At 39.0% G+C, this 18299-nt stretch overlaps 5 protein-coding genes and 1 pseudogene across 7 annotated transcripts; 3 read left to right on the top strand and 3 right to left on the bottom strand.

Annotated features, from left to right (window-relative positions):
- The first annotated feature begins 939 nt into the window (after positions 1 to 939).
- Positions 940 to 2109, top strand: LOC110758317 (glyoxylase I 4). Its single transcript, XM_021960147.2, has 3 exons — positions 940 to 1186; positions 1350 to 1452; positions 1537 to 2109. The coding sequence occupies exons 1-3, from the start codon at positions 1023 to 1025 to the stop codon at positions 1825 to 1827; spliced, it is 558 nt and encodes a 185-aa protein (XP_021815839.1). The 5' UTR covers positions 940 to 1022; the 3' UTR covers positions 1828 to 2109.
- LOC110758309 (Pentatricopeptide repeat (PPR-like) superfamily protein) lies at positions 1636 to 4916 on the bottom strand. The gene has a single exon (XM_021960135.2). The coding sequence runs from the start codon at positions 4688 to 4690 to the stop codon at positions 2867 to 2869; it is 1824 nt and encodes a 607-aa protein (XP_021815827.2). The 5' UTR covers positions 4691 to 4916; the 3' UTR covers positions 1636 to 2866.
- Positions 4917 to 5748: 832 nt separating this feature from the next.
- On the top strand, positions 5749 to 8685 carry LOC110758609 (B-box zinc finger protein 19). The gene is made up of 5 exons (XM_021960516.2): positions 5749 to 6531; positions 7109 to 7205; positions 7336 to 7451; positions 7546 to 7788; positions 8334 to 8685. The coding sequence occupies exons 1-5, from the start codon at positions 6439 to 6441 to the stop codon at positions 8337 to 8339; spliced, it is 555 nt and encodes a 184-aa protein (XP_021816208.1). The 5' UTR covers positions 5749 to 6438; the 3' UTR covers positions 8340 to 8685.
- A 516-nt stretch (positions 8686 to 9201) lies between these two features.
- Positions 9202 to 13342, top strand: LOC110758586 (putative serine protease EDA2). 2 transcript variants are annotated; one of them, XM_021960494.2, is made up of 12 exons: positions 9202 to 9626; positions 9721 to 9876; positions 9978 to 10157; positions 10270 to 10386; positions 10520 to 10573; positions 10657 to 10728; positions 11194 to 11399; positions 11501 to 11595; positions 11772 to 11846; positions 12254 to 12337; positions 13020 to 13118; positions 13203 to 13342. In XM_021960494.2, exons 1-12 carry the CDS (start codon positions 9312 to 9314, stop codon positions 13208 to 13210), a joined length of 1461 nt encoding a protein of 486 aa, XP_021816186.2. In that variant the 5' UTR covers positions 9202 to 9311; the 3' UTR covers positions 13211 to 13342. The 2 variants fall into 2 exon arrangements, with proteins under 2 accessions (XP_021816186.2, XP_021816177.2); XM_021960485.2 differs by having other exon boundaries at positions 9203 to 9626; positions 13020 to 13342.
- Positions 13343 to 13407: 65 nt separating this feature from the next.
- Positions 13408 to 15267, bottom strand: LOC110758619 (AAA-ATPase At2g18193-like; annotated as a pseudogene). Its single transcript, XR_015825803.1, has 2 exons — positions 14009 to 15267; positions 13408 to 13914 (listed from the first exon to the last, which is right to left on the bottom strand). The product of XR_015825803.1 is annotated as an AAA-ATPase At2g18193-like (transcript).
- Positions 15268 to 15402: 135 nt separating this feature from the next.
- LOC110758601 (fructose-bisphosphate aldolase 1, chloroplastic) lies at positions 15403 to 17444 on the bottom strand. Its single transcript, XM_021960504.2, has 6 exons — positions 17114 to 17444; positions 16765 to 17034; positions 16565 to 16674; positions 16302 to 16392; positions 15918 to 16187; positions 15403 to 15766 (listed from the first exon to the last, which is right to left on the bottom strand). The coding sequence occupies exons 1-6, from the start codon at positions 17285 to 17287 to the stop codon at positions 15488 to 15490; spliced, it is 1194 nt and encodes a 397-aa protein (XP_021816196.2). The 5' UTR covers positions 17288 to 17444; the 3' UTR covers positions 15403 to 15487.
- Between the last annotated feature and the right edge of the window lie 855 nt (positions 17445 to 18299).

The raw sequence follows: 18299 nt of genomic DNA, 5'->3' as shown, positions 1-18299 counted from the left end.
AACGTGTGGGTGAATTGGGATCCCATTATTTGCAAGTTCTAGGAATATTTGTTAGCATGCTCTCCAAGTGACAAAGTCCAATAGAGACAGCAAACAAGTACAAACATAATTTATAGGAACCAAACCAGGCATAATGGATCTAAACTCATACAAACCAAAAGCCCAATGAGCACTTTCCCATTGTTTCTCAAATTATTCTGTTCAAACATGCATAACAAAATATAGAAAAGAGACACAGAACACATTCAAAACATTTTCATTATCACCGTCCAACAAGTTTCTTAAAAAAGGCAGATCAATCTGTTGGTGAATGATATCTCATCCTATCTGTCTATTTTGGATTGTTGAGTTTATAGGAAGAAAAAAAGATGATAACGTCATGTGGGAGAGAGGAAACATCACAGAAACTTCTCATTATTTGGCATCTTTGTAGTTCCCTGGATTTACAAGCTTCTAAGAACTACCTGAAGTTCCAAGAAAAGGTTGGGTCAAAATGCACGCTTGCCCCCATTTCATATTTTGGTTTTTTGCTTTAGGATACTAACTAAACTGTGTGTACCTTTGGACTTGAAATCAACCACACAAAATGATTGATGATTAGGAAATACCTTGAGATATAATCTGCCTGATGAAAATTAAACAGTGGCTAATTGATGACATGATTTAACATGTTAGAAAATGCACAGAAAAAAAGAAAAAGAAAATAGTACCCTTTTTATTGTGTTTAACACATAGTTGATGTGGCCTTCAGGGATATCACCACCCCTCCCAATATGTCAAGGTGGTCAGTAGCTGTGAGGATGACTAAATTTAACTTGTCTGGTATGATCTGAGAGAATCTGCCAGGAAAGTTCCTCACAACAGCAAAGAACAATGTGCAAAAAATTGAATTGAACTCAAAAGATGCACCAAAATGTGGCTTTATAAAAAGGCACCTCCCCTAATCTTGTGATGCAGGGCATACAAGAAATCAAAGAGAGAATTCTAAGTGCAAGTGAGAGTCATAAGAGTAAGAGTGTCAAATGGAGATTGAGGAGTTAAGCAACTGCGAGGCACTGCCTTTGCTCTCTTTAAATCATGTGTCTTTGTTATGCAGATCGGTGTGGAATTCTTTGAGGTTCTATGAAGAAGTCTTGGGCTTTGTTGTCATCAAACGCCCTTCTTCTTTCAACTTCAATGGAGCCTGGTTAGCTTTCTTTCTATCTGAACATGCTTTTTATAGTATGGAATTGTTTTCATACGCAGCAAAGTTGAATATTTATGATTGTCTTCTTGAAAAGAAAATGCATGCTTTTCCAAAGTTCGTTTAAAAGAAAATAACAAATCAATCTGTCTCTGACCTTGTGTAGGTTGTATAACTATGGGATCGGGATACACTTGATTGAAAGTCCAGCCATGGAAGACTATGAATCTCGGCCAATCAATCCCAAGGACAACCACATCTCCTTCCAAGTAAGAGCTGCACTGGTACTTGTAGAACCTGTAATGTTATTTGTGGTTAAATATAACAAATATGTTTTGGTTATGATCATGCAGTGCACTGATGTTGGACTTGTTAAGAGGAGGCTGCAAGACATGGCGATGAGGTACGTGACAGCCGTGGTGGAGGACGATGGGGTCAAGGTCGACCAGGTGTTCTTCCATGACCCAGACGGGTATATGATCGAGCTCTGCAACTGCGAGAACATCCCAATCATTCCCATCTCTGCTTGTGCCTTCAAACCCAGAGGTAGTAGTTTCAAGAAGGCATCGATCAATAAGTGTGGATTCATGGAAACTGTGATGATGGAAAGCTTGAGCCTGGACATGATGAACTTCTCATTTTAAGTTTCAGAAGGAGTGATAAGCCTCACTCCTTTCTGTCAACTGGAAGAAAAATGTTGCAAATGTATTACAGGGTCTATATAGTGTGGTATTGTGACTTGTGTCTTGGTCAGAAGACAAGTTGTATTGGTTTTCTACTGCTTGTAATAAAGAATTTGTGGGGAAGATTAAGTTGTACTGTGTGTATGCATATACTTAATCTCTTGAGGCCAATATGTGCCATGTGATTAAGCTCATATTATTGAAGCAAGAAACTCCTTAATATAGTGTGAGTTAATTTGGCGATATGTAGTTCGATATATATCTTACTGATTTCGCTCTTTCTTCACTAATTCAAGTTTCAAGTTTAAATGTTTATACACTTGGAAACAAAAAATTGAGTTAAAAGGCAGTATGGATACAGGACGCCTTAAGATAAAGGTCAGATGGTAGATGGATAAAAAAGTTTTGAAGATACCTATCTTTGTGCTTGACTGGAAATGTTTCTACAAATAAGCCATTTGAATTGAGCTCTTTAATATCAACCTTTACACATACATCTTAGCTCTTCAAGCACTTTCTGGCTTTGCAATTTGTTTGTACCAGATACTGCAGAAAATCTGCTAACCAGGGAACAAGATATTCCAAGAACATCAAGCGCTGAACAAAGCTTTGTCTATGCTCCATAGGGAACTAGTCTCTGAAGGTCAATATAACCTCAAGTATTGTTGCCTCTATACATCATCATCCTTGTTATAGTCTTTGAAAGGAGACTGAGAGTTACGTCACAAGTTATACCGTCCTCCAACTTTGTGACAGTTTATGCCTCTGCTGTAGTCAACCACCACAACATCGAATCGCGATAATAATATTAACTGAATAAGTGGAGGTGGGAGAAGCGACAAGAGTGCATTTTGCAACCACTGAATGATGTTTTTCCTCCTCTTTTCATCTGTCACATATTGATTACTTGCAGATGTGGATACATGCATGGCCCCTTCACATCGAAGAAACATTTTGATTATGGTGAGAGTGAAACCAATTCAATTTCTCATTTCGATGATTAAAAGCTAGAGATGTTATACAGGTGTCCCTCTATATCAGGAAGAAAACCTTTCTCCATCATTTCTTCTTTTACTATTTCATATGTAGTTCGATTTGGGACCAAACCTTTCTCCAGCATCTCATTGAGAAGTTCATTTGCAACTTTAAGCTTTCCCTTCATACAATGTCCCTTGATCAACACATTGTATGTTACTATATTTGCCCGTTTCCCTTCTTTCTCCATCTGTAACCTCACATTCAAAGCTGCCTTCAGGTTTCCTTCCCTGCAATAGCCATCCATCAAAGTATTGTACGTCACGTGGCTTGGACTCAAACCTTTTTTAAACATCTCATTCAAGAGCCTTTCTGCCTTTCTTGACTCCCCTTCTTTGCACAAAGCATCTATTAATAAATTATACGTTATGGGATCAGCTTTCAAGCCCCTAACCTCCATTTCAAGCAAGAACTTCCTAGCTAATTCCATGTTTCCCTGCCTACAGAAACAAGCAATCCAGCAGTTAAACGTCGAAGTGTTTGGGGAAACCCTTCTCTCTAACATTGAATTATGCAATGCGTATGCTTCCTCCATCATTCCATGCTTACAGTAAGCATCAATTAGCGTATTATATGTTATAGCATTGGGCGCCAGGCCTCCATTCATAATGTCATCAAACAACTCTTTAGCTTCCTTCATCATCTTCTTTTTGCAGAACCCATTTATGAGTGCATTGTAGGTAACTATATTTGGCTTCAAACCCAAGCCAAGCATTTCATCCCACAAACCACAAGCCTCGTCAAGCTTCCCATTACAACATAACCCATTAATCAGAGAATTATATGTAACCATATTCGGTTTCAAACCCTGCTTCATTTCCTCAAACACCTTAACCGCAGAAGCTACATTTTCATCTTTACAGAACCCATCAATCAAAATATTAAAAGTAATCTCATTCGGGCGAACATTATTTGCCACCATCTCCTTCAAAATGGCATCAGCTTTGAGCATCTTCCCCAATCCACCCTTTTTGCAATACCCATCAATAAGAGTATTATAAGTAACCACATTTGGTGAAATCCCCCAAGCTTTCATGTCATTAGTAACATCCCTTGCCTTGTTCAATTTCCCAACTTTACAAAAACCATTAATCACAATACTAAAAGTGAACAAATCAGCCTCTATCCTCCTCCTAACCATCTCTTTGTACACATATTCAACATACCCAATTTCATTTTCCTTCACCAAAGCACTCAACAAAGAGTTACAAGACAAAACTGACAACTTAAACCCGTAATCCCCAGCTCTCTGAAATGCTTCAAAACCCAAACGGGTCTTCATATTTTTCACATTTGCCAGCACCAACATATCAATTATAACAGAATTTGCACAAAACTGGTTGCCACACATTGAAAGCATGTGAAAAATTGAAGAATTCGAATGCTTTTCATTGTTTCTAACAAATCCATCTAAGAAAGCTCTGATCTTTGAGTATTTTTTTGCATTTGCTAGGTAGTGCAAAAGTCTACAAGTGAGTTCAAGAGGGTGTGTAACATTGAAATTCTTCTGCGACCAACTAAAGTACCTGAGTATCAGAACTGGGTCAGCTCCTGCATCAAACAGTTGGTGAAGAACCGCGATAAAGTTCGAGTCTTTGAGGTGGGTTTTCAGCTCTGACCAGTGTTGCTTTGCTATGAGCTCTGAAATGATTGGGAGGCTGAAGGGCTGTGAGCTTGGATTTGTGGAGATGGAAATTGAGGAACATAGTCTGATGCAGGTTCGACGATGCCCCTGAACGTGGACTCGGGCCTGGAGGCATGAGGAGGAGGACGAGAGAAGTTTCAGCATTTTCAGTGGCGGTACAATTGAAATTGGAGGTCAAAATTGGAATTTAATTTAGGGTATGAGTTTGCTTGTAGACCCAGTGGTTTCTCTGTGTATGGGAAAACGGCCATTTCTGCGACTCTGGAGTTTTTGAGAGAGGAGTCAGTGACTGCCGCCTTTTTTAACGACTGTCGGACCGTAAACGGGCCGGCCCGAACCTGGGAATTGAGCCCTTCCACTTTATTTTAAAAAAATTTCAATTTCTTATGTTTCAAAGTTCTTGAAATATGTATTTTCTTTTGTTTTAAAGATTTAAAGATTAATCTTTAAAAATATTTGTCTTTTTAGGAATTTGCTAGTGTTACACTTTGTACCCGTTGTATAATTAGGTCATAAAATTTCAAACCATTTGTGTTCGTATTGTGTTCGTGCTAACTTAATGGGTTTTAAGTAATTATAAAGCTAAGTGAAATTCTCAAATAACTCTAAAAAGGTTATTGCATTTATGAAATTTCGAACTCTATATATATATATATATATATATATATATATATATATGTTTTTGTACAAAGGAGACCCAACTCTCATATTATATTCTACAAAAATTAGGAGACCCAACTCTCAACCACATGAACATACCGTAGAGAAAAAGTAAAATAAAATTCAACACACCAACCCAATTTTTGTTTAATTAACATCATTTATTTGGTGAAAAATCACAAGTATATTAAAGAGAATTTAGATATGTTGCAGAAAATACAAGCGATAAATTATAAGAGAATGTAGTTTTCTCACACACACTATTAAAGTGTCATGAGATTTAATATGAGACCACTGATATGCAAGTTAGATCATTTTTCAAGTAGAATATTTATACAACTCATTTTCTGCTATAATTTTTTTTTTTCCCAAATGCTGTAAATACTTTTTGAGTTGCCAGATCCTCAAGGGACATGAATAGTTAGCATTCATGGTGTCACGTCTTCCCGTCCACTCAGATTATCATCCTTCCATATATATGACCGTTTTAGGTAGCACGGATAGATAGATATATGTAAAGGGCCCCAAAGATGCTCTGTGAACGGCAGGGCGTTGGTTGAGCTTGAGAGCTGTAAAACGAAATGGGAGAGCAAAGAGAGACCATGAAAACAAGCAAGTAACAATATTTACCAGAAGGAAATGGACCCCACGTCAGATATGCATCTGGTGGGTGAGAAGAGCCCAAGAGCCACAATCGAATATCAACCCCACTCTGCCTCTTTAAACTTGTGGCCAAGGTGTGAGCTTTGAGCTTTGGGAGAGACAAAGAGCGAGCCTTTTGAGTTTGAGGAGCCAACAAAGTTGACAAACCCCAACAACGTATTTATGATGTTGCTTATCAAATTTCCCATATCAATTTTCTATTATATAGTTTGTTTGTTTGTTTGATTGTTTATATTATTATTCTTTGTCTTCTCGAATCTCCCCAACAAACGCCAACCCAACCAAACATAACCCACTTTTATCTCACCCTAATCCTTTTTCCTGTTCCTGGTCCTTCCCCTCATTATTGACTTCATGACTGATCTCAACCACAGTGTGAGTTTGATATCAGTGTTTGTTTGATAAATCCCAAATCACCAACACAAGTAGATTTTGGTGAATTGGGTTTTGGTGATTTGCTGCTTTGGTTTGTTGTATATGGGTTTTTGATTAGATGTGAGCTTTGCATATGTGCTTATCTTATATGTGTTAGTTGGGTAGAAATATGAGAGTAGTGGAAGAGGATAATCATGCGAACACTTTGTGACTCTTGTGAAAGCGCAGCTGCAATCGTATTTTGCGCTGCGGACGAGGCTGCTCTTTGCCGTGCCTGTGATGAGAAGGTTTGCTTTTTTACCATCTGGCTCTTAATCTTCTATAGTAACCAATTGGCAGATTCATATGTTAAAGCCCAAAATCTAGGGGAACAGGAACTGCTTGTTTTTTTTTAGTACAAGTGACAATCTAAACTAGAGGGGAGGGGGTTTTCTTACACACACGACCAAGATGTCTTGGGTTTCGAACCTGAGACACCTTTGGCTGTTTTTCATATGTTTAGTTTACTGGGTGCAAGTTGAACCCCATATGCTGTTGGGTTGTTATATATAGTCAGGTGAGTTTATATTTGTAGCTCTCCTTTACTTGCTGGTTGAATTGTTAGTTGCTTCCATGCTTAACTAACATGAGGTAAAGAAGTTTTTGGAGCAAACATATTGCATTGGTTGTACTGCTAGAACCTTGTAATTTCTTGTTTCCTCTGTTGTTTACTTTCCTTTTGTCTTTCCCACATTGCATATATCCTTTTCAATAAAAAATTACTTTTGGAAATAGCTTAGTGACTGAGAATGGTTACATAATTTCCTGGAAGAGAAAGTTTTGTTTGTTTGTCCATTTTCAATGGAAATAGCTTATGGCTGGCAGGTCCACATGTGCAATAAGCTTGCTAGCCGACATGTGCGGGTTGGTCTTGCAACTCCCAGTGAAGTTCCCCGGTGTGATATCTGTGAAAATGCACCTGGTATGCTGGCCTTTTTTTGTTTTCGTTTTTTGGCTTGTATATTTTCCTGTTGATATGTCTTTATGTTAATCGAAAATAAGAAAAGAAAAAGAATTCACACTTATTCTATCTTCTTGGAAACTACTTGTAGCTTTCTTTTATTGCGAGATAGATGGAAGTTCCCTTTGTTTGCAATGTGATATGGTTGTTCATGTTGGAGGCAAAAGAACACATGGAAGATATCTTGTGCTTAGGCAGAGAGTTGAGGTTTGTTAATCCTTCTTTCCATGAACTGGTTTTTTCTTCTTCTTCCAGCTGCTACATTTGACTTAGTGTTCTACATGATTTGGTTGTTCTGTAGTTTCCAGGAGATAAACCTGGTAATGTTGATGACCCGGCTTCCCAACCCGTTGATCCGGGTGAGACCAGAAGAGTACAACATCAGCCACCTAGAATGACAATAGGAGAGAACCAGCAAAATCACAGAGCGTCTCCTATTCGTATATCAGATGCCAATGCTGATGGGCATGTAAAGATGGATACTAAATTGATTGATTTGAACATGAAGCCTCATCGGATGCATGAACAAGCTTCAAATAAAGAGGTTAGAGTGTTTTCAGTGTTCAGTGGTTAGTAAATTGCAAGAACTAGATCATAGTTGCTTGTATGGGCATGAAAAAAGTGGTTAATAAATTGAAAAGTTTATCATTTATGTGCAAGTGAACTTAAAAAACAAGCTTGTTTAATTCATAAGCTAAGAAATTGAAGCTGGGAAGACAGCTGAAATAGGAACTCCAAATTGATGTAAGAAGAAATTGAAGCATGCTCATAAGTTGAGAATTATAATATTTTTTTCAGTATAAGAAGAAAAGAGTTCCCATTCCCTATATATCTATTCCTTTCTTGCATTTCATAAGTATATAAATGACGCACTTCAAGTTCTCATTGTATTCTCTTCTTTTTGCTTTGAAGCTGAACTGAAAGATTGCAATTCTACAACCTTGGGCATAACTTAAACAGAACCATTCTCTCTATAGGAGATTCAATCAATGCTTAACTTGTTGGCTTTTCATATTTCAAACCATGTATTGATTAATTGTGATGCCTACCAGTACATTTAAGCAACAAGCATCTCTTGTTCTTAAACAGGACTAATGCAACATATCCGGAAGCATCAGCTCCTGCAGATTACTTCACCAGTTGCCGGAAGGGTGCTTCATCATATGCCTCGGTTATCTGCTGCTTCAAGTGGAGCTTTTAAGTAGGCATATGATCATTAAGGTTTGGAGAGTGTTCCCCATTATGTAGTTTAGTTGTGCAGGATATATAGTTGGAAAGCATCCATAACTTGCTTCAAAAGCAAAATATCATTATTTAGTGCAACTCATGTCATAGTACCTTTAGTTTTGTTTGTTTTGGAATTTTTGCAGGTACTCATACAAAAATGAGGACTCTCTTGTAATGGCACTAAAATTTGAGAATTATATTTTTTCATAAATTACATGCTGAATTCTTTAGGAACTCGAAAACTGTTTGCTTAAAACTGCAAGCAGAGGAATATGAGACTAGAGCATACAACAATCTGAACAAAGGAATAATGGGTTTATGGAGGAACCTAAGGTTTAGCTTTGCACTTAATCAAAACCTAAAAATGATTGGGAGTGTTCTAATTGAACGTAACGTAATAATTTATTTGCTTCGAGCCAGGTGAAGGTGTAGTCTCGTCTAAATCTATGATGTTTTCAATACTGAAAATTGGTACTTCTTCTCCGGAAGAGGTTCAAAGTTCGAATCTTCCATTGATAAAACTAAATGAAAGTGTTTTTTAATGGGAGAAGCATTTGGATTTTCAATGAAATTTTTGATAAGCTGGTGATCCAATACTTGTTCTACATTTCCACACGAGACAACTGAAGCACAGTCAACGGCCCACAATAAGACTACCAAAAATTTGGGCCGGTACATCGGCCCTCCAAAATAAACTGTAAAAACCGGTCCCTACCCAAAGTAAAACAACAAAAGACAAAGGATTGCTTGCTTGCTGCTGTTGTATAGAAACAGTGTTCTTTTTTTTCTGTTGAGCTGAGACTTTGACAGAGGAACCACCGCCAATCAATCGGGACGACGATGAGGCGACTTCCGATGACGAAGTCGTTCTCGTTCACGCTCTTGTTAACGACGACGTTTTGGACGCTCTCATATGGCTTTGTGAGGCCTCCAACTCTGCTTCAGCTTCAGAGCTTGTCCGGAAACGGCAATTACTTGACGAAGGAGGAGCTCTGGTTTGATCAAACCCTCGACCACTTCTCTCCTTATGACCACCGCAGATTCCCCCAGCGCTACTATGAATTTCTTGACTACTTCAGACCATCGGACGGTCCAATTTTTCTCAAAATTTGCGGAGAATCCGCGTGCCCCGGTATATCTAATGATTACCTAAGTGTAAGTTTGATTTTTGATTTCTTCAAAAAGGTTATAAATTGGAAAAAAATCGCAACTTCTTGTAAAATTGTTGAAGTGAAGTCTCGTTGTGCAGGTTTTGGCGAAGAAGTTTGGGGCAGCTGTGGTTTCGCCTGAGCATCGATACTATGGAAAAAGTTCTCCTTTCAAATCACATACAACAGAGAACTTGAAGTATTTATCATCAAAGCAGGCGCTTTTCGATTTGGCTGTTTTCCGTCAGTTTTATCAGGCAAGCCCATCTTTCAATTTTTTGAATTTGATTGTCTTCAGTTAGAAAATGGCCCAATTGAGCTTGTAGTTTACTGGTTTTTTTCGCTTAATTATTTTTAGGAATCGTTAAATGTGAAGCTGAATAAAACCAAGGAAAATCCGTGGTTCATATTTGGTGTCTCGTACTCCGGAGCTATGAGTGCATGGTTTCGACTCAAGTTTCCTCATTTAACATGTGGAAGTCTTGCAAGTTCTGCAGTTGTTCAAGCTGTTTATAACTTTCCTGAATTTGACCAGCAGGTGACTACAATGTTAATAGGTTTCTTTCCCCTTTAACATGAGAATGAGATTGTAGTTCTGTGGTCTCTGCCTCAACCCTGTTGCTCTTAACTTCAATCCTATCCAAATGCAGATTGGTGAGTCTGCCGGTCCGGAATGTAAAGCTGCACTACAAGAAACTACTCGTCTTGTTGAAGGAAGGCTTGCAACCAACGGGAAAGCAGTAAAGGCGTTGTTTGGTGCAACCCAGGTTGAATTTTTCATCCCTTCCATTCATCATTTGTAAATCATGATATACTTTCAAAGCATGACTCTAGTCTCACGCCGGTAGGATTTTCTTTAATACTATCCACCTCGCATCTTGACCTTAAGTCTGTTTGCAGCTTGATATTGAAGGTGATTTCTTGTATTTTCTGGCGGATGCTGCTGTTATAGCGGTAAATATTACTTCTTTCTTAGTTTTATCAATCAGTTTTCAGTTTCTCAAATTAGTGATTATTATTTGTTTGAACATTTTCAGTTTCAATATGGAAATCCAGATAAGTTATGCTCCCCTCTTGTTCAAGCAAAGAACAATGGAGAGGATTTGGTGGTATGTTCCTCTTCTTAACATTCCGTTTGGTTCTTTAATTGAACAATCGTGGTCCATTGTGTTCTATAATTAGCCTACAGTTACTTTGCTTGTCTTATGTCAGAATGTTTACATGAATTGTAGTCTAGCTTTCAGTGTCCAAATGAATTACCTCTTTATGCAATATTTCTAATTTCAACTCTAGCGGTAGCATGAAATTTCTATTGCACATTTCCTCTGTTTAGTTTTTAATATGAATTCATTGTTTATGCTGTATTTTTATTTATTTATAATAATTCTAACTTCCAAGGAGAGTAAAAGAAAAACAGAAAAAAAAAAGAGAAGAAGATTGTTTTAACTTGGTAAGTTGTAAGCGGTGCTAATCATCTGGTTCTTGACCTTATGCTTCATGAAGAACGAAGATGCATATATCATTTTTCTCTAAATGTCTAATGTTTCTAATGGAAAAAAGTAATCTCCTTGCAGGATGCGTATGCCAAATACGTTAAAGTGTATTACCTTGGAAGTTTTGGCGTTGACGTTGAAACATATAATCAGAAACACTTGAAGAACACTGCTGTTAGTGAGGCCAGTTCTGATCGGTTGTGGTGGTTCCAAGTTTGTACTGAAGTTGCATATTTTCAGGTGGCACCTGCAAATGATAGCATCCGGTCTTCAAAAGTCGACACAAGGTATGTTTCTGAAAATGCTTTGATCCAAGTATTACATTTTTATCATTTCTACTTTGTAGCGCTTCTAGGCATCTCTGGTTGATAGTTTTTCATTGTTGCAGATACCATTTAGACCTTTGTAAGAATGTTTTTGGAGAGGGTGTCTATCCTGATGTTGTTGCAACAAATATATATTATGGAGGCACAAAAATTGCAGGTCAAACTTTTCCCAGTAATTATATATTACTATTTAGTAGCATCATTTCTATCTACTCTTTCATTTTAGCTCTTAACCTTTATCACCATTTATTCATTTTCCTGATTTTTCTAAATGAAGACACATCTGGGTATTTATCATTGGTTCACTTGATCTTATGAAAAATGAATCTGCAGGTTCAAAAATAGTTTTTACAAATGGCTCACAGGATCCCTGGCGTCATGCATCCAAACAGACTTCATCTCCAGATAGTGAGTATCCTATTGCTTTGACGAGAAGTCTCATTATTGTTATCCTATGCTCTGATTTGAAAATGTTTGAACAATGTTGCTTTGTATCATGCTTGATATTCTAGACTAAATTGTACCCAGTCTTTTGTACCAAGAAGGAATTTTCACCTATGAGTTTACTCTTGATACGTTACAGATCTAATCTTTGTACCACCAAATTTCGTTTGGGTAGTTTCATCTGCAGCAGTTTTAAACTGGTATTCTAAGGATATTGCACGTTTACTGTGCCTTGGAGACATGTGTTGAACTGTTATGGAAAGTCTTTAGAAGGGATCAGACATTTGATAGACTTTCACTTATTTTACATACTCTTAGATCTCTCTGTACTCTCGTTTACTGAACTCATTTTTTGTAAAATAAACTTTCAGTGCCTTCCTACATCATCAATTGCCATAATTGTGGTCATGGAACTGATTTGAGAGGATGTCCTCAGTCTCCTTTAACTCTTGAAGGTAAGTTTTATTCGTCTGTATTTATATTTGTTTTTATTTAGAATACAATTGGTTATGAAAATGCCAGCACAAGGTTTGCTTATTATTAAGATGAAGGTTTGAAATTCCCCTTTGTGGAGCCAGTTTGGGATCATATTAAGTTTTCCAGATTGCTTTTGGAGCCAGTTTGGGATTATATATCCTTCAGTTAAATTTCTTCCATCTTTTTACTGATAGAAAGCGTGCATACCAGATTGCGACCTTTAGTTTTGTGGTTCTGGGTGCAGACGTGGTATGGGATGTCAATTCCCTTGTGTTTGTTGTGTGTTGCCCCTCCTCCCCAACCACCTTTCTCTGTATATTTGCAAAGAAAGAACAAGGATGAAAGAAAAAAATGCACAAAAATATGGAAATGGAAAAACTACCTAGTAGCCGAATATTTTTTCCAAGTTAAGAAATTACTCAATTCCAAGTTTATCCCGGGTTGAAGAAGAAAATTGTGGAGTAGCTGGGTTTTGTTATCAACATGCACTTTTTAATTTTGGCAGCCATGGGAAGTTTCCCATGTTTATAAAGGGCATTAAATGCGCCTCAACGTTGGATACTTTGGGTCCGAACTTGATTTTCATGGATGGATGTTCTTGTTGATAATTTTCCCATTCTGATGTTGTATTTATTAGAATCTATGGCTTCTCCGTTTCAGGCAATTCCCAGAACTGCAGCAACCCTGATGCAGTCAACAAAGTAAGGCAGCAACTTGTAGAACACATTGACTTGTGGCTGTCTGAATGCGAAGAATCTGGTAGGAGCTACATGTAATATACTTTATGTGATGTGCGATGTGTTTGTATAACTAATCTCAATCTCACCTCTACCTTCTCAACAGATGTTTGATTATTAATCTAGCAAGGATAATCCCCGTATGTACACAGATCGTATGTATAGGTATAAAGTCTTTTTCTTTTGCTACTTCCATGTTATTGCAACATCAATGAAAAGCTTACGAGACTTTTCTCCTTTTTTTTCCCTTCTTTTCCCAACTGCCGATGGGGCATATATATTATTTATGTTTTTCATTTTACATTTTTAACAACTCATTGTTTCATCAGTCTTCCTCTTCCTCTTCCTCTTCCAAATCCTCCCTCACCAATTTTGTTTACATTGTGGTCGTCCATTTTTTGCCTCTTTGCTTCTTGATTTTCAAGCTTATTAGCCCCTTCCTCTGTTTCATCGTTCTCGACCTTATTACGTTTGAGGAAATTAGCAAGTCCGTCCAGAGCAACATCAACATCATCACTCTTCATGAGCTCCTCGGCAACCTCTGCTGGGGTGACCTCTGCGCTCTCTATCAACCCTTCAATCTCTCCCCAAAGCTGATGAGGGTCGTTGTCGCCATGGAAGCCAAGGTAGTTAGATGCCAAGATCCTGAACCCACTTGTGGTGCAATAGGACATGTGAATGTGGACGTCCATTCGACCGGGACGCAGCAAAGCTGGGTCAAGTCTATCCTTGTGGTTTGTGGTGAACACAATGATTCTCTCATCACCACAGCTTGACCACAAGCCATCTATAAAATTCAGTAGGCCTGAGAGAGTCAACTGCAATTGAATAGGTCCGCTTTAGAAACTTATTATATTATATATACACAAAACTTAACAAATAAAATAAATAAACAGAGCACTGAGCACTGACCCTGTTGTTAGATTGTTGTTGATACACACACTGCTGCTGCTCATCGAACTGCCGGTCGTGCATTTCCAGACTGCAATCAATGTCCTCAATCACCAAAATCGAACGGTTGGTAGTGGACAGCAATATCCTCCTCAGATCATAGTTGCTGTGAATACTGGCGAGCTCCAAATCATACACATCAAACTTGAGATAATTAGCCATGGCCGCAATCAAGCTCGATTTTCCAGTCCCAGGAGGGCCATACAACAAGTAGCCTCTTTTCCAAGCCTTGCCCACTTTCTTATAAAACTCCCTCCTCCTCACAAACCTGTCCATGTCCTCTACAATGGCTCTCTTAAGCCCCGGCTCCATGGCCATCGTCTCAAATGTAGCTGGATGCTCCAGATTTACAGAACCCCAAATGCTCGAACCCATGCCGTTCTCGTCATCGCCCAAGCATGGATCTCGGGTGTAAAGTTTCACGACTTTTTCTTTCTGTTTGATTGCATTGGCCTGAGCAAACACATGAGGCAAGTAAAAGTACCACTTTGTCTTTGTGTTTCTTGTGGAATGTTAGCTCAAAGCAACGCTTTTCACTAGACTGGTTGTTGTTGTTGTTGTTGTTGTTGTGACGGCGGAGGCTGTGGTTTTGGGATTCGGATCGCTGATCGGAGGAGCAGACATAACGCCATGTTAGTTTAACGTTGTCAAATGTGTCGTTGACTTGTTGGCCTTGGTCAATGGAAAGGCTAATGGTCTTCTTTCGAGGGGTTTTGCTGACCCGAAGACGTTCGGTCAACGGACTGATCTTGGTCCGGAGGTAGAGCTCGGCAGCGTCATAGACTTGGTTGCGTGTCATGCCAGAGTGCTCGTCGATAATGAGAGTGAGGTGGGAGGAGAGAGGGGTAAAAAGGTAGCTGAGGCTTGAGTAGATGTAGGAGTGGAGCTGGCGGGGGATGAGCTGGTCTGCCATGGAGCGGACCAGCATCATGGAGGCTGCAAAGGAGGCATAGGCTGAGAAGAGAGTGGATGCTGTTGTGGGTGCATCTTTGAGGCTAAACATTGTGGTCAACTCTTTTTGACTTCAATTGGTTGAGCTGAAGTTGGGATGTGGAGAAAGCTGAAGGGGGAGAGGAGTTTTATAATGAGTTGGAAGAGTGGGAAACTTGGGCAGCAAGGAAAAAGATGGTGCAAGCTGTTCAAGTTTCAAAGAGTTTTCTTTGTGCTTTAGAAGGTTCCTATTCATTTGTGAAGTCAAAAGTCAACACCCCATATGGTTTGCACAAAAGAATATGTGGGGATAATGGGGCTAAATGCAAGCTATGAATGAAAATGATATTAGCTAAGCGTCCCATAGTATATTAGGTTAAGGACCAAACTGATGCATTGACCAAAAAATTAAGGACAGCCGTTCGTGATAAAAACCCTTTATATTAATCTCAATCTCGTAAACGACTTGATTTACATGGTTAATTGGAGGATTTAGCAGCTAGCCTAAGCCTAGTAAACGTAGCCCTTGACAAACATGCCTTGCTTTGATTCCTCAGACTCCCCTTCACCTGTGTATTTTCCAAGCTGAGCAAGAGAGTTGGCCTTTGCCCTGACTAGCAGAGCTTCTTGAGCCTCCTTCACATTCTCAGGTCTTCCTCCCCACTTCTTAAGGCAAGTGTTTTGGAGGGCTCTTGCATATGAGAACGATACATGCCATGGGTTGGGAGCTTGGTTCATTGCATTCAGGTTCAATGTAGCCTCTACCTCTGACTGCCCACCAGACAAAAACTGCACAATCAAAGCATGAGTTCCACAAAATTAGAAGCAACCAAAATAAACTTCAAAGTACAAAGTTTTAGCCTTTAAGCTTCCATTTAATTATCTTTTCAATGTCAACTTCAAGGTACTATTTTAAGACAAAGAGTTATGGGGTGCTTGCCATGATTCCCGGGACAGCAGGGGGGATTCGTTGGTGGAGGAGCCTGAGGGTGTAGTCAGCAACTTGTTCTGGTGTGGCTCTGTCCTTGGCCTCTGCACCAGGAGTGACCATGCTTGGCTTGAGAAGGATGCCTTCAAACAAGACATTGTTCTGGGAGAGGTAGAAGAACACCCCTGCCCACACTTTCTTAGCCACTTCAAAGGTCCTGTCAATCCCATGATCTCCATCAAGCAAGATCTCTGGCTCAACAATTGGTACCAAACCATTGTCCTGTAAGGTCACATAGCAAAAATGTCCACCATTAAAAAAAAATAGGCAAAATAGACTGAAAAAAGAAACATACCAGAAAATTAGCAATTGGTTTCTATATCATTTTATTGTTACCTGAGAGATGGCAGCATAACGAGCCAAACCCCAGGCTGCTTCCTTCACAGCCAGTTCAGATGGGCCATTTGGAATGCTAATAACGGTTCGCCTATTCGATAAACAAGTAATTAAAAACATACATTTACTATACAAATGAAACTCAAAGACAATCGCCAAAGTGGCCATAGAACAACAAGAACAAATTGTCACTTTCAAATGGTTTCAAAAAGAAAAAAAATTACTTCAAACTTGTGTAAAATAGAGCAACAAATATACTCTACCATTTTGCAAAACGAGCACCCTGTTGGTAATAAGAAGCAGAGCGAGAGGCAAGGCCATCAAGACCTTGGCACCATGACTCGTTGTTTGATCCGGCCAAAGGAACCAGACCCTGCAGTGCTCATCATCAAGCTTTCGATTGTAACACAATCTGAAAACATAACATGTCAGATATCTGATACAAGAATGTTGTTTGGCTTACCTTGTCGACCTTAATGCCGGGGACAATGTTCTGCTCAACAAGCACATCAACAATTTTCCTGCCATCAGTTGTGGATTGGTAGAGTGTCTCCTCAAAGAGGATGGCACCTGAGATGTACTGCCCAAGCCCGGGAACTGTAACGAGCAGGGTCCGGTATGCCTGGCGACTAGCCTCAGTGTTTTCCAGTCCAATGGAGGCAAGTCTTTTCCCACAAGTAGCATTTGATTCATCCATGGCCAGAATTCCACGCTCCGGAGACGCGACAGTTTTCTACAAACCATCCAAACAAAATTCATACACTGAAAAATTGATAAAAACAACAAGGCCATGTTGAACTGAAAATACATACTGCGGTTTTGACAAGCTCGTCAGCATATGAGCTGCTAGCTCTCACACTAAGAGCAGAGGAGGCAACTGGGTTGTATCTGACCACAGAGGCTGGAGGTTGGGGAAGAGCTTGGCCCTTCAGCCATTCTGGCTTGCCTAAAACTGGGGCTGACTTGAGAAGAGAAGCAGAGGGCATTGTCTCTTAAAAGTATCTGATATAAAGACTTCTTGTTGTTCTCTGTTATTCTCTCCCTGTCACAAGCTCTCTTTGTTTTTTGCCTTCTCTTTCACACAAGGATTTGGTGTAAATTTACTGTATTTATAGTTGCAGGGCTTTGCTCTGAGATATGTGGTTTGAGGCTGTGATGCATTTGCCAATGAGTGATTGCCTGGTGGGGGAGACAAGTTGCCTACTTGGCATGCCATGGCTTGGTTGTACAAATTCATGGCTGGGTTTACGCAACTTTGTGAAACCAGAAAAAATGAAATTGATTATAAGCCAAGGTTTTTTTTTTTCTTTTATTTTCTTCTTTGCCTTTTTTTTTTGGTCGAATTTCTTCTTTGCCTTTTAGCCTTAACACAATACAGAAGAGTAAAGAAAAGAAAAATATTAATTCCAATTTACCAAATTTTCTACTGTATTTTCCTTTATTACATATGAAATAAGTTTCAACAAGTTCTAAATATCTACATAGTTCCACAGTTGCGATTTACTTTTGGCCAGAATCCTTATTTTTTATATATATATTTCCTTTGAATCGGGTATTTTCAATGAAATTCAAAAAATGGTTTAGTTCTTGAAATTGTGACCGATTCGCATTTTGGTCCTTGAAACTCTCATGTGCTTCTTTTGAAACTCATGGGTTCATAGTCCAAAAGATCTTGCAATTGTAGGCCTCTAGATTTACAACATAATAAGTTGGGGGGAAAAAACACATCACAACTCACCCAAAAGGTCATGGGAAGATCTTTAGGAACAGGTTCCATGACCTGTCCTCAATCATCTCCCCATCAAGATTTGGAAGAATTAGGAAGACTTGAAACCAAACCAATCACAACCACCCAGTTGCTGGGACACTTGCAGCTCAAGTGAATTGGAGGGTACACAAGTTCTATCATGTCCACCAATGTCACAACTTGTCAGCTTATGTTTGCAGACAGATTTGATTCCCTCATTACAAGAGGGCACACAAAATGCACACTTGAGG

The sequence above is a fragment of the Prunus avium genome, chromosome 7 (assembly GCF_965620075.1).
Source record: "Prunus avium chromosome 7, drPruAviu1.hap1.1, whole genome shotgun sequence".
In the NCBI taxonomy this organism is placed as follows: domain Eukaryota; kingdom Viridiplantae; phylum Streptophyta; class Magnoliopsida; order Rosales; family Rosaceae; genus Prunus; species Prunus avium.
This window is presented reverse-complemented; position numbering and strand designations above follow the sequence as displayed.